The following is a 21073-nucleotide window of genomic DNA, read 5'->3' as shown; positions in this document are numbered from 1 at the left end:
CAGGCTGCCCTGCTGAGTAAACTGAGATTATGAAATACCTTTAGACCAAAGAAGGGGTATCAGTATTTAATAACAGCAGTGCACAAGCTCCAGAAACATGCAGTTGTGCCACATAAAGCCTCTGCCATTCCAGCAAGTGCTACTGGAAGGCTAAAGCTCCCCATTCATTCCAGTTTAATTGTGCCTGTCATTAGTCAAGAACATTTCATTTAGAGAACCACTTAACAATTTAACTGAAAACATATACTATTTATTGCTCCATATATTTCCTCTTTCTTCTTAAAGTTTTTCTTTCATAAGTTAACTTGTGAGTTAGTAGTAAATGTAGTAAAAAAAGATAAAGTAACAAATACATTAACTAAGTACTTTACATTTTTGTAGGATACATTCTAGCTTTCATAAGTTTTACTTCCTCAGCAGTACTGAATTTATTAGCTAAAAATCCCAGAATTAAGGTATGATTTCAAAAAGTTCAGGGTTGAAACACAGCTTTTTGGGTAGTGGGTTTGCCCTGGCTGAATGCCAGGCACCCACTAAAGCCTCTCTGTCACTCCTCTCTGCAGCTGGGCAGGGGAGAGAAAATATAACAATGCATTCAGGAGTTGAGACAAGGACCAGGAGAGATCACTCACCAAACACCTGGGCAAAACAGGCTCAAATTAGAGATATTAAATGAATTTTTTGCTAACAAAACAGAGCAGGATAATCAGAAGTAAACTGAGACCTTAAAACACCTTCCACCCTACCATCCCTCCTTCCAGCTCTACCTCTTCCCCTCCAGCAGCAAATGGAGTTGGGAAATGGGGGTTATGCTCATTTCATCACATGTTGTTCCTGTTGTTGCTCAGAAAGAGGAATCTTTCCCCTGCTCCACCAGAGGGTCATTCCAATGGGAAGCTTCTTCAATGTGAATCCATACCACAGGCAGCAGTTCTCCATAAACTGCTGCAACATCGTCATCTTCCCATTTGGTGCAGTCTTTCCAAGGGCAGGCTGCTCCAGTGTGGATCCCCCACACAGCCATTAGTCCTACCAGGAAGCCTGATCAAGTGTGGGCTCCTTTCTCCATGGGTCTGCAGGTCCCTGCCAGGAACCTGCTCAAGTGTGGGCCACCCATGGAGTCATAACCTCCCCTGCTCCAGTATGGGGCTCCACCATGGGCTGCAGATGGATCTGTGCATGCTCATGTACGTCCATGGGCTGCAGGGGCACAGCTGGACTACAGAGAAATCCTACCTAAAGCACTTTTTCCTCCTCCTTCTCCACAGACCTTGGTGTCTGCAGAGTTGTTCCTTTTACATGTTGTCACCCCACTTTACTCTGGCTGCAATTACATCTGCATAAAGACAGGTTTCTTACTTTTTAAATATGTTTTCATAGGTGTGGTTCAATTGGCTCGGCTATAGCCAGTGACAGACCCATCTTGGAGCTGTCTGGCATTGGCTCTGCCAGACAGAACCTCTGGCAGCTGGGGAGGACTTCTGGCAAATTCTCAAAGAAGCCACCCCTGTAGTTCCACCACTACCAAAACCTGGCTATACAAATTAAATTTAAAAAATAGTAAAAAAACCCCAAAACTGGCTTCGGTGATTGCCATTTTTTCATAATATTATTTTCTTGTAAAAAAACCCCCAACTTTTAAAATCTTTTTTTTTTCAAGTTTGCTACTTGACAAGTGCATGTAGTAGGTACAAGTAACATCTTTCCAATTATTTTTGGAATTTTAGAATGGAATTTTTGGAATTTTAAAATTTGGATGTCTATTTTTAAATGTTACATTTGTTTTGTAGGTAAAATAAAAGACGAGGCAGAATGTCTTATTATAAACTTAACACTGCTACCTTATTTTCAATAAGGAAACAAGGTTCCACAGCCTGTATTTTCAGAGTGAAGTATTTCTCTATACATGACACATCACAAAAATCTATCAAATAATATTATCTAAGCTCTGAGATTTTAAATAAATTCAGTTAAGTGTGCAAATCTACTGAGTTTTTAATTTCTTGTAAAAACGTGCATGGACATACTAGTGTCTAAATGCTTAAGCTGCATGCAAAATATTTTTCAGAACTTTAATTGAGTTCAGTACTTGAATACAGGAGAGTTATTATGCAAATTATTTGCATTTTCAAAATTGTGTACTTATTTCTGTGCAGTATTTCCAAAAGTGAGTAGGTAGGTATGTGCCTTTTCGTAAGGTAAAAAGAAAATGAAAGAGCTTAATAAGTACATCTGTGTAAATCTATAATATGGAATATGGCACTCTTGAAGGGTTTATTGTCATTTGTGTCAAATTTAAAGCCATAATGCCTGCACTATTTAAATAGCTACTTTAATGCAGCAAGTTCTACGTGAAAATCTGGGATTTAATAATTGTGCCTGACAGAGTGATATCCATTGCAGTATTGATTTTATGATACATTTTATTGTACTTATTGCACATTTCAGGAAGCATGTTTGTGTAAAGTGTTATTAAAGTGATCCACTGTGCATATAAAGTAATATATAAATATTTATTTAAAGCTGAAAGTTATTAGTAGGTCTTATAATGATATGAAAATCATCACTCACTTACAGGTACCGGAATTTGAAACTTATATTTTTGTTGAGCTGTATGCTGTAAGCACAGGAGCTGCTTTGAACAACAGTGCCAGATTTGCTTTTATTACTGTCCTGGAAAGTGATGCTCCTCATGGTTTACTGTATTTTGCTGTGGGATCTCGATTTGCTGTTGCTTATAAGAATACAGCTTTAATCAGTCTGCAAGTTCTTAGAGATTCTAGTACATCAGTAACCACAATGGTTACCTACAGTATGCAGGTAAGACTTATGATTATTTTATTTATTTTTATATCTTTTTCTGACTTTTAGGAAAGCACAGACTTTCATCTCCTCAGGGAGCTAGTCAGGGGTTTCCTCTGGGAGACTGCCCTCAGGGACAAGGGAGTGGAACGGAGCTGACAGATCTTTAAGAAAGTCTTCCATAGAACACAGGGGCTGGCAATCCCCAGGAACAAGAAATCAGGCAACAAAGGCAGGAGACTGGCATTGCTGAGTCAGAACCTGTTGGTCATACTAAAGAAAAAGAAACAAATGCACAAGCAGTTGAAGCAAGGACAGGTGAGCTGGAAAGAGAATAGATACAGAATGTGAATGTGTAAGGAAGGCCAAGGTGAAGCTGGAAGTAAACCTGGCAAGGGATACGAAAAATAACAGGAAGGGCTTGTTAACCAGAAAGGTGTGTTAACCAGAAAGGGAAGGTCAAAGATGGTGTTTCCCCTGATAGACAATGCTGGGAAACTGGTAGCAACAGATTAACAAAAGACTAATGGACTCAACACTTCTTTTGCGAGTCTTCACTCGCAACCTTTTTCCCTACGCCTTTGAAGTGGGTGGACAGCAGGATGGGGCATGGGCGAGCAAGTCCCTCCCACTGTATGGGAAAATTGGGTTTGTGACCACGTGAGGAAAATGAATGGTCACAGCTCTATAGGACCCAAAGAGATGCATCCTGGAGTCTTGAGAGAATTGGTTGATGTTGTTGCCCATACATCTCCCTTGTTACTTGAAGTCTTGACAATCAGGTTAAATCCCTGGTGACTGTAAAAGGGGTATTACTATGTCCACCTTTAAAAAGGGAAGAGTAAAAAGGAAGGCCCTGGGAATTATCAACCTGTTGGCCTCCCCCTCCTGCCTATGGGAAGATCATGGAACAGATCCTCCCAGGAGCTCTGCTAAGGCATGTGGAGGACAGGAAGGAGCTTGGAGAGAGCCAGCACAGCTTCACCAAGGGCAAGTCCTGCTTGACCAACCTAGTGGGCTTCTATAATGGGGTGACTACATCAGACTACAAGGGAAGGGTTACAGATGTCATTTTTCTGGACTTCTGTAAAGTCTTCGACACATAACTCACAAGATCCTACTCTCTAAATTGAAGAGAGATGGATTTGATGTTGGATTTGAATGGACTGTTTTTTGATGGATAACAAAGTTGGTCACATCCAGAGAGCCACAGTCAATGGCTCAGAGCATCAGTGACAAATGGTGTCCCTCAGGGATCTGCATTGGAACTAGTGTTATTTACTGCCTTCTTTAATGGCATAGATGAAGGGATCAGGTGCACCCTTAGCAAATTTGCAGAAGACACCAAGCTGAGGGGTGCAGCTGACACTCCTGAAGGATGGGATGCCATCCAGCGGCACCAGGACAGGCTCAAGAAGTTGCCCTTGGGAATCTCATGAGGTTTAACAAGACCAAGTGCAGAGTGCTGCACCTGGGTCAGAGCAATCCCCAGTGCAGGCTGGGGGATGAACAGATCGAGAGCTGCCCTGCCCCAAAGGACATGGGGATGCTGGTGAGGGCCTGGACATGAGCCAGCCATGGGCGCTTTGGTGAGACCCCACCTGCAGAGCTGCCTCCAGCTCTGGGGTCCTCAGCACAGGAAAGACATGGAGCTGTTGGAGCAAGACCAGAGGAGGCCACTCAGTTCGTCAGAGGGATGGAGCACCTGCTCTGAGGAAATGCTGAGAGAATTGGGATTGTTCAGCCTGGAGAAGAGGTGGCTTTGGGCTGACCCAGTTGCAACATTCCAGTACCTAAAGGAAGGCTATCTGAAAGTTGGAGAGGGACTTTTGGCAAGGGCATGTAGTGACAAGAGGGAATGGCTTAAAACTGAGAGACAGTAGGTTTTGATTAAATATCAGGAAGAAATTCTTTACCGTGAGGGTGGTGAGGCACTGGCAAGAGAAGCTGTGGATGCCACATCTCTGTAGGTATTCAAGGTCAGGTTCAATGGAGCTCTGAGCAACGTGGTCTGGTGAAAGTTGTCCCTGTCTGCTGCAGGGGCTTTGGAACTAGATGGTCTTTAAGATCCTTTTCAAACCAAACCATTAGTAAAATCATGGATTTTATGATTCATTTTATAATTGAAATTAATTAAATAATAATAAATTAAATAATTGATCACTCTTTAAAGTAAATAGGACTGTGATTAGCATTTTTTTTCAGGAAAGAGTCAAACATTTACTGAGCCTAGCTTCTTTGGTTTTCCATTATTAAAATAACTTTTTCTTATTTCATTGTCCAGAATATTTTTTTTAGCAGTATCTTTCAGTGTCCTCAAAGATTATGGTCAGCCAAGCATCGAATATATTTCTTTCTTTGTTCTAAGGCTCTTGTGAGCCTTCAGTTTTTGAGGCTTTTTCATCTGAAATTAAGTTTTTATCCTGATGGTTATGTATACAACATCCAGACAGCAGGACACTTGCTCTGTTAGGCAACAAATGTATTATTAGTAACTGAACATACATAGGAAAAGAGAAATTATTTAAATTTTATTAAATATTTTTGGAAGACTAAACAAAAAAATTGTTCTTATCAAAAATAGAATGCTCTAAAGTAAATTTTATCATCCCCATTAATTTTTTGTCAGATTATGCTCTTTATGTAAAGAATACCCCATAATCCAGTAGTTTTGAGATGTTTACCTCTGTAGCACAAGACTCTTTTAGCTGTTGACCCTTTTTTCTCTTAAATGCATGCCTCACTCATTACTGTTGCAGTTGATGAAGTTTCTCCTTTAGCAGATCTGCAAAAACATGATTCCTGGCACTTCCTTAGTATGTGTGAATCCAGCATCAGACCTCAGCAGACAGAAGGGCAATAACTGGAAACTGATATTTACCTCAACCTACAAAGGTTTCTTAGACATTGTTCTTGTCACTAGTGTTTTATTTCTGCTTATTTCCATTTCCTAATTCTCAATGGGAAGGGATAAACAATAGGAAACTTCCCCCTGGCATTTCCACAGGTGATGGGATCATGTAAAGTGCATTTTGAACAGTTACAGGCTGCACTGACTTACCAGGTTCTCCAATGAACTCAGAAAATGTCTGATTCATTCCATAAATAAGGTCTACTAATAAAAGGTAAATATTTTCAAAAGGGGTCTAGTATTTCACAAATTAAAATCCCCATTTTATTCAGTAGGAGACCTTTACTTAGGAGTCAGTATACAAGCTGCCCTTATTAAATTAATATATACTTTTGAAAAAATAATACAGTTGAATAATAGCTCAGGAAGTTAGTTTCCTCTTAAGGAAAGTTTAGTACATTACCTGATATAATGTCAAGGCTATGGCAAGTGATAAAAAAACCAAGACTTTGAAGAATGAAACAGTAACTGAAAACCTCAGGGAAGGTAAAAACAGCGTTGCTTCACAAAGAAATAAGGCCATGTAGCATTACTGGATAAATTAATCTATCCTCCTTGCATGTGTATTCTGCATTTGATTTGCCTTTGTATTAAATGGATTATTCATCTTTTAAGTGTGTATTCCGGGACTGAAAATACCATGAATTGATATTAATTTGGACACAGATTTCCAAAACTTTTGCTTTGCTTTTATTTAGTTTTCTATGTATTTGTAATACTTTTCTCTACCCTAAAGTGAGGTCATAGTCTTACATCAATCCTTCTGGAATTCACACATATGCTAACATTTCTGTAGTATTTATTCACACAGAAAAGTTTTATGGATTTTTGTTCTGGAAAAGAAAGACACCCTCTTTACTATTGATAATATATAATTCTTCTCCTAGATTTGATTGATTACTGATTCAGGGAGATAATTATTTTAAATGTAATATTTTCATCACTCATAACTGCTTTTTGAAAGTGGACTTCTTTTTTACACTTTTTTTTTTACCCACCTAAAGTATGTTCTACAGCAGGTGGTTTTGAACAATTACATCTATCATAATGTTACCTAAAACTCTTTTGCTTTGTTTTAAGGAACTACAAAAACCTGAACCTATTGGACGGACCTTCATATCTCCAGCTGTGGCAGGACAAGATTTTGCCAGATCTGAAGGTTTATTGACTTTTGCACATGGACAGAGAAATGCATTTCTGGATGTGACCCTGACTCCAAAGACAGGATCTTTAAACCCATTTCCTAAACGTTTCCAGGTTGTACTTTCTAATCCCACAGGTGGTGCCAAGATAGATGATGTGTATGGTATTTCTAACATTACCATTGTCTCAGATTTGGACTCCTTGCCAATTTGGGGACTGATTGATCAACTGCATCAGCCTCTTGATGACACCATGTTACACAGAATCCTTCAGAATCTGAATGTCAAAGTGGCTACAGAAACTACAGAAGAGCAACTTACTGCTGTAGTACATATAATAGATAAGGTAAACACTTCTTGCTTGTCCTTAAATTACATTAATTAGAGTATAATAACACAACAAGGTGCACATGCAAACACACACATATAAAACAAGGCAGATCACATCCACAGCAGTGACTCAGAAGCACAGACTGCAAAAGTGGAAATTGTGAAGTCTCTCAAGGAAGGAGCTTGTCTGCCACTAGTTAGGAGGTGGCAAGAAATCACAAATCAAATAGGTTGAAATGAGCATCTAGTATTAATTTTGCATAAATACCTGTAGCTCTTCTAGATTTTCTACTGTGCAATTCTCCTTCTGATGCTGCAGCTTCATAGAGCTTATTATGTTTTCTTTACTCTTGGGTCACACCTTTGTTTCTTTGAGACCTGGCACAACCTCTGCTGCTATCTTTACAGCGGATTGCAGTCAACACTCAAGCAAATCCTACCTGGGCCAGCTGGAGTCTACTGTAGTCGTAACCAAGCATCAGTCTTTTTTCCTCCAGTATCTTAGGGAATTGGTTCTCAGGGTAGCTGAGTGCTTAAGCGTTGCTCTAATTTCTGTGAAAATTATGGGTTAGTTGTATGGCATTCTGTCTCTTCTGGACTGTTGGAATAATACATAGAAGCTGGAAAATTTCTAAATATCTAGATACAAAGCATAATAACAATATCCATTCATTTTTGATTGTTGCCACACAAAAAACAGAGAAAATAATTTAAAAACTTCTCAGGACTAAAAAATATTTGATTTGTGAAAGAATGAAAGATGCCACATCCTTTCTTTAATAATCAAATCCCCTAGTAAGCATATCTTTATGTAACTTTGACAGACTGTGTCTTATGCCTCAGAAACTCCTATGTGATCAGGAGTTGGGAATAATATTCAGAACTTTCAGAATGAATGTTGGACTAACAGAGAAGATATCATTAAACCATTGAACATGAGGAAATGTTACAAGCAGATTCCTTTGTGTAAAATGTTGTTTGATTTCTTCTCCTTTCATTAGGTTACAGGTGTAGGTGAAAAACTGTTACTCACTGATAAAAGTAGAAGTCTTTTCTATGACATACTGTGTGCTCTGGCTAGCCCAAAACGCAAGGACACACAAGGATATAGCCTGCTTGCTGAGGTGACTGAGAAGTTTGCTTTTTCTCTGTTGGCTGGGATAAAGTGTGGATCACCAGGAGAAAGGTTAGTAAGCTTGAATTCATAATATGTTTTGTAAATACATGACAGTTTACCAATATAGAAAATCTAAATTACTTTTTCAGAAAAGGGACTTATCTCCTGTCTAGTATGTTACCCATATGTGAATGTGTTGTTACAGTGTCATGATCTTACAAAGCACTGTGTCATATTGCCAGTATATATAGTGCTTTGTAAGATTGGTTGTCACACATAACTGTTACTTTGGTATGGAATAGATCTGGGAATATGAGTCAGGAGATCTGGTATGTATTGACCCACCTCTAACTCAAATATTGCCTGGAAAGAATTCATTATTCTTGCTAAGAAAATAACATGTGTTTGTATGATGCAGAGATGTGTTCTAAGCCTTAGATGAAAGTCAGCAACACAAAATTTCTGCTGGCATTTTGTAATTTGTATGTTCTTGGTTTTGATCCACTTGAACATTGTTTTAAAATATTTAAAGCTACTCGTAGTTTCAAATTGCTAGTTTTGTCTCCAAGAACATAATAGCCTCATCAAGCTAATGGGCAAGAGAAATAGGTGACTGAGGTTATTCTTTTTTATGACACAGATGATTTTAAACACTCCCATTGAGGATCTATTAAACAGCTGGTAATGGAATGTGTGTTCAGTGTTTAGAACTTTAAAGTTTAAATTCTTTATTCCAAATGTTTTGCATAATCTGGTGGGAAAAAAAAATAAAGCAACATCATCCATTTTAATGCCTCCCCTGTTTTTTAGACTCAGTTCTACATCAGGTTGTAAAGATGAGTATTTTGATAGCCTAATTCATTATGGACAGGTTTTAGTTGCAGGTCATAAGGAGCAAATACCAGAGAGGAAATGGAGATGCTGAAATAGGCAAAAAATTCAGCCCTCTTTTTTATTTTTTTTTTCCCCACAGAAACTGAAATAGTGTGCCAATTAAATATCACAGGCCTGAAAATGATGAATTAATAAAGTACTAACAAATCACAAATACCTTTTAAAGTCATTACGTGATGAATAGTGAAGCTGGGTCCCACTTACCAGCCCTATTGCTTTTTTGTTTCCACAGAGGCAAAAATGTCCTTGACAGCTGCCCGTATATTGCAATAATGGCTCACAACTGGTTTCCTCAGCAAATCAATGGACATAGATTTAATGGAAAAGATGGAGATTCTATTCAAGTACCTGAACACCTACTAGAGGTCTCTGTAGTATTATCATCTCCCCAAGAAGAGAAATGTGAATCCGTACAGTTCACAGAATACAGCAGTCAGCAGTGGTTCCTTACTAGAGATAAAGAACTTGCTCTGAAGAACAAGGTTTGAAGAAATGCAATTTTTTTCCCCAAGAATTTGTTTTAATTTAGATATTGCTCAAAATATAAGTGTTTTATGGTTGTCTCTGATTAAAATGAGCACTGATTAAAATGAGCACTGTGTTGAATTGTAATATTAAATATATCTTTACATTGTACATGTTGTTTCAGGTTTTTTCAATGAGCTTGAAGGGTCAGAGTTCACAGCCTTTGAAAGATAACAGTGAAGTCATTTATCGTATTTATGCTGAAGGAAGTCGGATTGTTCCACAGACGTCTCTATGTCTCCTCTGGAATCAAGCTGATGAAAGGTTATTTTATTATTGTGTTTAGTTTTCCATTGTCTACCATGAATCCATGTATTTGTGCAAAATGTGATAATGCAAATTAAATAATTTGCAAATATAAAATTGATCCATTTCATGTCTTTTTTCCTTAATTTTTCTGGCCATTTTACCAGTACATAAATCTTCTCTTATAATAAAATGAGTAGTTCAGATAGCTCAGATATTTCTGACTTCTGCCCTTTTTTCTTCAAAATACTATTTAGATTGTATAATGATGCATTAGGTTGCAGTGACAGGCCATAAATCCCAGAATTGCATCAATGAATGTGTTAAAGACTTGGAGATAAGGATGTTCTATATCCTGTCGAAGTCTAGTTGATTTAGATTCAACTTCATTAGACCAACTGGATGATACCAGCCTGCTATTGATACAAACTATTTGTTTTCAGGAGGAGATGCACCACAATCTACCTGTATGCTCTCCTTTTATCTATGCACAAATTCCAGTAGAAATGGCTTAGGATATCACCTGTGTATGTCTTATCCTTTTTCCAAACCACTTCAGCAATACTGGAAAAAAAACCCAACAAAAACCAATGAACAAAAAACTTCTGAATTTTAGTTTCAAACCAAAAAAGAGCAGTATAAATTGTTCTCCATAACAGGATAAGGTGTTGAGTAAATAAAGTAACTATTTGAAAAGTCAGACAGACGTAGAAATCTAGCAGAAATTTTAAAAACATGGCCACATAAATTCTCTAGTGAAGAAAACTTAATTTCAATATATTTACAAAAATTTTAAAAAGAACATGAAAAAATATAAACAACATTTTAATCTCATGTAAATGTGCTATTCTGAGCAGTGCACATGAAAGATTACAGAAAACACCTCTGCAATAGTTTAGCGAAGTTGGTATTCCAGGAATACAACAAAAATTTTTTAGCCTGCTTACAATGTGAGTTACACAAGTCCATTTCCAACTTTGTGGAACTTGTTTTGCAGCTGGCTGTCTGATAGCGGTTTCTGCAAAGTGGTTGATGGCACATCAGATTATGTGGAATGCTCCTGTTCTCATATGTCCATTTATACAGTTTATGCCCAAACCGATAACTTGTCTTCATACAACGAGGCTTTTTTTTCTTCTGGATTCATCTGTATTTCAGGTCAGTTCATTTAAGACAGTTTTCTTATTAATAACAATTGATGACCAGTAAAACTGGTTGGCTGATTTTTAACATTTTGGTAGCTGATGACAATCTTTTTATTTAGTGGAATATTGAATGAATGTTAACTAACCAAATGTTATTAAAGGTGCTATCTGGTATTTGCACACTGACAAATTTTGCCATTGGAAAAAAAATGTCAAGCGTAGAAATATCACAGAATCAACTAGGTTGGAATAGATTTTTGAGGTCATCGAGTTCAACCTATGACCTAACACCACCTTGTGAGCTAGACGATGGCACTGACTGCCACATCCAGTCTTTTCGTAAACACATCCAAGGGTGGTCATTCCACCACCTCCCTGGGCAACCCATTCCCATCCGTGCTGGCTCATATTTTGGCACATAGGGGCAGCCTGCTGCTGTGCCTTCAAGATTTTTTTCTTGAAGTATGTCCACTTTCCTGGATCCCTTTGCTTTTGAGGGCTGTTTCTCAAGGTACTGTCCAGAACAGCATCCTGAATTCCACCCTCTGGAAGTCTTGTGTAGAGGTTTTATTGAAGTTTCAATATCCTTGTTTCACTGAATATTGAGAACTCTATTCTTTCATGGTCACTGTGCCCCAGATGGACTCTGACCACCACATCTCCCTCCAGCTCCTCTCTGTTTGCAAACAGCAGGTCTAGCAGAGCCCCACCCCTGTCAGGCTCGCTCACCATCTGTGACAAGAAGCTCTCCTCTGTACACTCCAAGAATCCCTAGACTGCCTCTTTTTCACTGTGTTGAGTTCCCAGCAGATGCCTGGCAGGTTAAATCTCCTACAAGAACAAGGGCTGGCAATCTTGAAACATCCTCCAGCTGCTTATACAATAATTCATCCATCTCTTCATCCTGGCTGGGTGGTCTGTAGGAGACTCCCACCAGGATGTCAGCCTTGTTACCCTTTCTCTGATTCTTACCCATGGCACTTGATCTTTTTGTCATTAATCTCAAGTTCCATGGTGTCCAGAGCCTCCCTAACACAGAGCCACCCCACCACCTCTTCTCCCTGTCCTGTCTCTTGTGAAGAGCTTGTAGCCATCCATTGCAGTGCTCCAGTCCTGCAAGTCACCCCACCACATTTCTGTGATGGTGACTATGTCATCGCTTTGCTGCTGTACCATGGCTTCCAGCCCCTTGTTTGTTACCCACACTGCATGCATCAGTATACATGCACTACAGCTGTGCTGCTGATTTCACCCCTGACTCTGGCTTACCACCCATGGGCTTACCCCTGGAGTGCCTGGTTTTATCCCCTTCCCCCTACAAATCCAGTTTAAAGCATTCTCAATCAGCCCTGCCAATGCATGGGCTAGAATCCTTTTGCTCTTGTTGGACAGATGGAGCCCATCTGACTCAAGCAGACCTGGTGCTGTAAAAATTGCCCATGGCAGAAAAATCTAAATTCCCCTGATGTCACCAGCCCTTAAGCCATTCAGTGATAATGTGGGTTTTTCTATTCCTTTCATCATTCATCCCTGCTCCTGAAGGAACTGAGCAGAACCACACATGTGCTCCTGCGCCACAAACCAATCAATCCAGGGCCCTGATATCCTTTCAAAAGACCTGGTACCCTTCTTGTCAACCTTGTCACTGCCAACCTGGACAAGCAGCAGTGGGTAATAATCAGAGGGGTGACTTAGTTCAGGGAATCTCCTGCTGATATCCCATACCTGGGCCCCAGGAAGGCAGCAGACTTCCTTGTGGAATGGGTCTGGGTGACACACAGGGCCCTCAGTTCCCCTCAGAAGGTGAATTTACTACAACCACCCTTCTTTTGTTCTTAATTTCCTGAGGTGATCCATCTGAAAGACAAAGTGCACCTGGGAGACTCTCCACCCAGATTTTTTTGTTTACCATCATCTGCCTTAGTCTCTGGACCCAGGGCCTTTTACCTATTTTGGGAACGTCAGGGGGAATTTTGCTACCTCTCTGAGTAGCTCATTCACTGGCTCACACCACGCACAGGTGCCTTTTCCACTGTCCTCTGGTACTACCCCTAGGCTCAGCTACTCCCTGCAGCCAGGGACCTGGACAGCTGTGTCCTTCTTGGCAGGTTTGGGCTTAGCACACTTTTGCTAGCAGCAGCAGCAGCAGCAAGCTTTTGACCATTTATAAGCCCTTGCTGGATCTAGTCAAGTTGGTGGAAGAAGCCCCAAAAACCCCGACCAAAACACACCCATCTAACATAACTCACCACCAGGAGCCAGGAGAGCAGCTGCATCCCTCCTGTGCAAACTGCTGTACCACGCCCTCACTGCTGTGCCATGCCCCTGTTTGCCCCATTTGGCTCAACACACTCCCTAGAGCAATTTAAATCTCCTACACGTGGTCCTGGTATACCCATTGATTGCCTGATTGGCTGTTTCCTGACATAATGTCGCTTTTCAATAAACCATTCCGCTGGGATGGTTTATTGAAAAGAGATAATATGTCATTCATCTGGGGGAAGAAATTTAAAAACCCTAAATTTATCTGTGTTGCTAGCAGGAGTACTGTAATCCTCTTTGTCAAATTTCTTTGACAATTTTAGCTAGAATTTACATTCAGAAATTATAACTCCGGCGAGATTCCATTACACTCTGCTGCATTACTGCTACCCAAGATCTTGGGAAAAAAACCTAAGAGTTTAACCTATAAGTAACATGACTCTTTAGCAGCTTCAACAGCATAAATCACAAAATACAAGGCGGGAAGCAGGGGATCTAAGTTTGGAACTCAACGTCTGAATGAGCCTTTCAGATTGCAGCTGGTTTACTATTATGTTGCAGCAATCGCAAATTAAAGTAAATTTTCTTAGAACCACAGAATTGTTTAGGTTGGAAATGAATTCCTGCATTTATAGGCACTAAGAGTAATGGGCTTATTAAGAAAACATGCTAAATGGAATTCTCTACTAAGTTTAACTCCCTTAAATGGGGGTCTGAGTGTGCTTCTTGTGAGGTTTATGACTTCTATATTAGATCATCACTATATGAGCAATAAAAATCATGCAAGCAGCTAAATCACTTATTTATCCCATCCAAGCAAACTTGCCTAACAGATTAAATCTAGGCTCCTTAATGTTTTTAAAATGTCAGCCAAAGAAAATGAAGACAGAGAGAAAACCTCTCAGTTTCTTACCGGCTCCACACAAATTGATGATTATATTTGAAAATAAAAAAGGAGATTTTAGCACATAAAAATAAGCAGATTTTAAAATACAATTGCTGGATTACAGAGAAAAAACAAGTAAGTTGATGAAACAAAATGCTGTAAAATGCAAAATGCTATAGAAACTAAAGAAAAAAAATTATACAATTATACAAAAAATATAAGAAAAAAGCTTAAAAAACTTTTTGCTGCATTGAATCAATAAAGATGCAGATCATTGTTCACAACTAGTCACTTACAGTATATGTCATAAAAATGTGTTTTAAAAATAAACATAGTTTAGCTTGGTTAAGGGTTTATTTCAAACTTGAGGTGAATGCTTTCCAATGCCTTTCAGTTTTTTGGCTGGTTGAAGATGTTTACTTGTGTGATGATACAGATTACTAGATTTAAATGAATATTTTAAGTAACAAATTGCTTTAGGAGTGATAACGATATTTTTCGTATATCTTGACATCTCCATCTGGGTGTAAGTAGAATATTAAAAAAAAGAAAAATAGAATATTGAAAAAAAGAATATTAAAAAAAGAGAGAGACCATGTAGATGGTTGTGTAAATATCCCTAAGTAATTTTGAAATACTTAGAAATAATACTTTTAGCAATTATTTATTTTACTTATCTCTTACAAATACTGGTAGCTGAACAAATAGTCAGTCTCAAGACTGACATAAAAGAACTGCCTTAATTACCCAAATTCCTGCCCTAACTGAAGTGCACAATTAACTCCATTTAATTCTGAGATTTAGCAGTGTTTTTCTTGGTGGCTTAACTTTCCTAGAGACCTTTTCCCAGGAACTACTTACTGTTAGGAAGGGGGGCCTTTGTTGTGTTCATATTTGCAATTAGTTAGTGAAATGAAAAGTAGTGTCAGTCCTCCTGACTACTGCTATAACAAATTTCTATGCTCAACACAGATGAAATGGGAGACTGGCATTTAGAAGGTTATAGCTATCTGTTATAATAGTGCTACCCAACAGAGGCATGTTTTATGTAACTGTTTCTAAAAACATTTTTTTGGAAGCACTAATATGAACACTGAACTGTTACCTTTGCTTTGTATATAACTATTATTATAATCACCCATATCACGCAGAAAGGGACACCAAAGAAACACTTTTCAAAAATTGCTTTACATTATGAAATTATTTTGTCTCCCAAGCCTATGGGTATCGAAGCTAAGGCGACTCCTGATGAAGGGGAGAGAATGATGCATCTGACTCCATCTTATTAGAAGGCTAATTAATCATTTTATTATACTATACATTTCATCTAGACTGAATCTGCGAGGCACTCACTCTGCACACAACTGCACAGAACTGCACTTATCTCCTGACCCAGATAGGCCAAGGGAACAAAACATCCTCACTTTGGATAAGTAATCTCCATATTGCATTCTACTTTGGCACAACACAGGCACAGCAAGTAAGATAAGAATTGTGTTTTTACTTTCTCTGAGGTTCAGAAAATGTGAATCTCAGAAATATTCTTGGGAAGAATTGTGCCTTCCTTTTGTCTATGAAGAGAATGTGGCAACATATGGGAACATTAAATACATTTTAGTATTTGAAATAAACTCATGAGTGATCCCAGTGTGAGCCAAAATGATCATACTCTCCCTATAAGATTTTTTTGGTTGGGTTTTTTAGGTAACCTGCACCTTCAAGAAACATCTGCTAGATAATATAGAACAATTTATTAGTTTAAACTTAAATATGTCTTTTTTTTGTTTTGTTTTTTTTGGTTTTTTTTTTACTTTTTTCATTATCATTTCTGTGTAGGTTTCACTTTGGCTATCATCTCCCACCTTTTCTGCACCAGGTGTGCCATGTTTGCAGCTAAACTTCTCACTCATATGATGGCTGCTTGTTTGGGTACTCAGGTAAGAAAAAAGGCTGAAATCTCAATATGTAGAGTATTTACATGTTTGCTTTCCTTTTCTTCACTTTCACGGCCGTGTCTGAACAGATTATCTTTTGTGTAAATGTTTTTGGAAAATGTGAAGTTTCAACATATGACACTTAAAATTGGCGCAATATTTATATCCTGTGTTGGGAATTCAAGTGAAATTACACACTGTTTGAGAATATTTAATGAAAACTGATGGATGATATAGCAATATGAGAAGAAATTCCATGTGTGGAATGTTGTGCTCAGTTCTAACTTCTGAAGGATTTTGAAAGTTACTGTCTGTTTGGGCCCATAGGCTTTTCCATCTGTGACCTGTTTTTTGTTTAAATACACTACATACTAACTTTTATATGTAATTCTGATCTCTGAAGAATAATTCTTGAAAACATTTCCATGTGATGTGTAAATGTAATAATTTTAATTACAGAAGTACAATTTGTATGGTTCTAAGTAATTTTGTCATCCATCCTGAATCTTGGAAATACATCACTCTCCTTATCTCTTTTCCAATGCCATGCAATGATTTTGAAAGTATAAAACAAGATTTTTGAAAGAGGATTTTAGCAGGGTAACTGTTCAGCTAGTGAGTGAGCTAGTTTGGAGAGGAAGTAAAGACAGTTTGGCAGCAGCTGTCAGATAAAGGAAAGTGGTTTTAAGTCAAGAGTGAAAAGAGACTGTTTGACAAAGAAAAATTGAACAACTGTACCAGCTGTTCTGAACAGAAAAAAAATCTTTGTACGGTTACCTGTGTTTTGATATCTTGGCCTGTTGTGAACTAGCCTGATTAGATAGCCAAAATTTATCAGAAAACTCTATGTAGTTTATGTATGTATCTCGGGTTCCCTGCGGTCGGACATGTGTACAGCTGTACCATCATACAAGAATTTGGTCACTATACATATGATAAGAAGTTCACAAAGTAATTGAAAATTTCATGAGTTTGCTAACCAATGACTCTGTATTAGAGAAACTATTTAAGACAGTTTTAACTGAGAACTTACTACATGAAAATCAGCATTTCATAGTTTAAATACAAGTAAAATAATATTTTCCATTCCTTTCTGCTAGTCTTTAGGCACTAGTAGACACTGGATTTGTAACTATTAGCTCTCAGGCCACTCTAGAGAATGAAGGTGTTTCACTGTGTTTATGTTTTTATGGTGAAAAAAACCCCAAAATTAAAACAACAACCCCCCCACCCCCCCAAAAAAACCCAACTGGGAAGCTTTTTGTGGTAGCTCCATTGTTTTATACATACATAAATAATTAGTTTTCATCTAAAATCTCCACTAGGTGTTTATTAGGTTTGTAGTTTTAAGGTTCTTTTTAAACTGCTATCATTGCAAAGGTTACTAATGTCTGTAGATGGCAGTCAAATCTTTTCATTACATTGTTCAGAAACTTGCTGTTCCAAGGCTGTGCCTGCCTTTGTAATTTCTCACAAAAGTTAATTTCTCCGTCCGTGATGGGGAATGGTGATTCACAACATTCAAGCTTCATTTCATTCTTGGTGTGTCCAGGGCTGCCAGCATTAATGGAGCACTTGTAAAGCATTCAACAGTAGATGTTTCACCATGTGTTTGGTGGAGCTCATTTGAAAAACATGAAAGTCTATATATTTATAAAACATTTTTTATTCCTTTCAAGCATAAGTTCATGTAACAATACTCTGAATGCACCAAGGAAAAAATTTCTGGGCTGAGATTTTCAGTTTTGGAGTAAATTTAGGTGAATTTTTGAGTATTCAAAAAAACTGAAATAGTATGAGAATGCACTTCACAATACTGTCATACTAGTAAATAAAATTTTTATTTTCAGAGCTATAAACCTAGGTTACAATCTCAGTATGAACCGTTGTTATGGCTACTGTGCTTTACCTGAGGATTGCCAGGCAGAATGCATGAATAAGCACTTTGTACATGGCTTGTTGTCAGCTTGATGCATCTTGTCTGCATTAAATTTCAGGGTCTATTTCCACAATACATGCTGAGTATTACAAATAACATGCATGTACTCTAAATTCTCTGTTCAGACTTCTTGTGAATGCACTGTTGAGCTGCTTTGCCTATATGCAGTAGCCACTTCTCTGGAATATTTGAACATTCATAATCCACTTACAGCAATAACTGTGTACAAATGGCCTTCCATTCTTATGGCCAGCGAAGCAAAATTAAAGTCCAGTCGAATAGAAAAAAACCTGTGTCATCCTATTTTTGTCAAACAAAAAAATCAGTATTTTCTAATTTATCCTGTCCTCAAGCTTTTTATACACTACTATGATGCACTTAGCATCACCACCCATCACTGCAATAGCTACCAAACTGCCAGGTCAAGTTGATCCTAGCACTGACTTTGGTGGAAATGTATGACAAAGAATTATATTACTCTGCTTAATATTTGAAAATTGTGTTATTCAACCTAAGCAGAAATACAAACATACATGTCAAGAAGCAATAGTGCATACCATCTTCTTCTTAAAAAATTGTTAAACATTTATTTTAAAATTATAAACTGCATTCTTGGTACAACTGTTGCTCTATTATTTGGACTATTTCAGATTTGGACAATTCTGCCAGAAGATAAATTCTAAAGATGTGATAAAATCTCCAAAAGATGATGAAGGAGCAGGATATGAATGAATGAATGAATGAATGAATGAATGAATGAATGAATGATCGATCATAGGGCCTGTAGCTTCTGCCATGCTATGAAAGTGAAACCTTTACAGAAACAGAGAAATTATACTTTTGCTGTACTGTTCTAATCCTAACTCCTCTCTTCCAAAATAAGGAAATTCTTATTTTCTCCTACACATAATCAAAGCCCAAATGAAATTGACATATATACCTGGATAGGGGAAGCTTGCAAAGCGTGTTCCAAAATAAGATGTCTACAGTTACTCTCTATACCATCCACCATTGTCACAGCTTGTGACAGTGAGTGACTGAATACCCGCCCCTCTCCTGACAGTAGAGAAAAGTTTTGGTTTTAATTCAGTCTTCCCTTATGGTAAGCCTAAGCCTTTTAGTTAGCTCCTGGGAAATCCTAGTTAAAGGACTGTTTCTGAAGAAGCCAGGGGGGTAGAGTTTCACTAAACTCCAGGTCCATATGAAATATGAAACTTCTATGGAATAGGAAGCAACAAATGTTTTTATGCATTACTTTAAAGTTAGAGCCCAGTTTCCCAGAGTAAAGGAATTTGTCTTTGAGGAAACATAAGCTTAAAATTTTCTTGCTTTTGATTTCCTTGCTGTAACCTGACAGCAGCAATAACGCCAATGAGATACCAACAATTCTTGCTTGTAAGATTTGAGAGGACACAGAGGAAACAGACAAGAACTGTATACAGTGATCCAGAATTAGTGCTCATTTCAGAAATTTGGCTCCATGCTAATGTGTTTGTCCTGTTACTTTGCAATGTGAAATGTTTCAGTAAGAATTATGAGTGGTATGTATTCTTCTTCCACCCTTGTTGTCAGTGCGCCTGTCTTTGGGTTAATAAAGTGTAACATTTCTCACTTATAGAAGGAAAGATTCTACAGATGTCACTAAGAACGGAAAGTTGAAAAGATTTTCACTTCTGTTGGAGTATTGGAAAGCACAGCTAGCTGAGACACTTGTTGGGTATGTGAGAAGGGGAAGGTGTGTCAATAAAAATGTTAATGTGGGTAAGCTGCTTTCACCAGTTCCCTGCATAACATTTGAATCACAGCAAATAAATTTTATTTACTTTATAAAATCATGCTGTACCAGGGGATACAATGTATGTTCCCCAGTCCTACTGAAAACACAGTCCCCTATAATACATCAGGCAGTGACTCCTGGAGTCTCACCTATTTTTTTGTTACCATTGCAAAAATTAGGACCTAACCCTTTTCTCCAGGGACTATTTTATTAGGTTTCAAACTGACTTATTTAATTATTTACTAGTTATTAGTTAGGTACTAGTTATTATTAAACTGACTTATTTATTTATTTACTAATTATCACTGATTTCAGTAATTCCTACCAAGTCAGAGCACAGTTCATGCAGCTTCTTTCAGAAGCAGTTTCAATCTAATCATAAGTAGAACTATTTGGGAATTAGATTTAAATAAAAGACAATTTCAGAGTGGACTACCATAAATTGAATGCTTTTATAGCAAAGCAATATATTTTACGATCAATGAGGATTTGTGGGCCCATCTCTATTACTCTTTCTGTTTTTGAGTCTGCAATATCCAAGAAGAATCAGTCAAAGTTGCAGCTAATCAGAGATTTTTAGTAGAAGAGATTGTAATCTATATCAAGATTTCAATGACTTTATAAGTTGTGTACAATGATCATGTATATGTGCAGACATTTTGAATATAGATAGATAGATAGATAGACAGATAGATAGATAGATAGATATCAGGTATCCTTTGGTGTTAGATGAGGTGTAGTGTATGAGGTCCTTCAGAATCTGAGAGTCAAGAAATCCTTATCTGGAGAAGTGGGCTACCCTATCAATATTCTATCATTAGAATATATGTTATGCACAATTAAACAGTGAGGAAAGACTACTACCATAAAACAACAGCGGATCATTGATCACCCGGATTTCTGGCTAGGAACAAGACTACTCATTGAACTCCTAACTGCAGAATATTTCACTTTTCTCCAGCAGAGGGAGTCAATTTGCCTGTGAGTTCCATCAAGTGCCAAGTAGCCACTGCTTCAAGAGATTTGATATGATGATGCCATCTGCAGATACTTAGAGCTGAAGCTCAGACAAAAGTAAAAGGCCCTGCAGATGCTCTAAGAGTTTATCTTTACAGTCTCTGTCTAGGGAGTGAGGAGATGTAGAAGCAGCTGAAGAACCTATA

General features: G+C 37.9%; 1 protein-coding gene across 2 annotated transcripts in view; it reads left to right on the top strand.

The window, feature by feature from the left end:
- ADGRV1 (adhesion G protein-coupled receptor V1) overlaps positions 1-21073 on the top strand; it is a 282802-nt gene that overhangs the window by 130018 nt on the left and 131711 nt on the right. For both annotated transcript variants that reach the window (XM_039695669.1, XM_039695670.1), the window contains 7 exons: positions 2578-2820; positions 6794-7201; positions 8187-8371; positions 9429-9678; positions 9846-9985; positions 10965-11125; positions 16097-16197. In XM_039695669.1, the coding sequence (XP_039551603.1) occupies positions 2578-2820; positions 6794-7201; positions 8187-8371; positions 9429-9678; positions 9846-9985; positions 10965-11125; positions 16097-16197 (1488 nt within the window). The remainder of the gene's footprint in view (positions 1-2577; positions 2821-6793; positions 7202-8186; positions 8372-9428; positions 9679-9845; positions 9986-10964; positions 11126-16096; positions 16198-21073) is intronic.

This window comes from Passer montanus, unplaced genomic scaffold (assembly GCF_014805655.1).
Source record: "Passer montanus isolate IOZ18808 unplaced genomic scaffold, ASM1480565v1 scaffold91, whole genome shotgun sequence".
Taxonomy (NCBI): Eukaryota; Metazoa; Chordata; class Aves; order Passeriformes; family Passeridae; genus Passer; species Passer montanus.
Note: the sequence above shows the minus strand (reverse complement) of the source record. Positions and strands in the feature narration are given on the sequence as shown.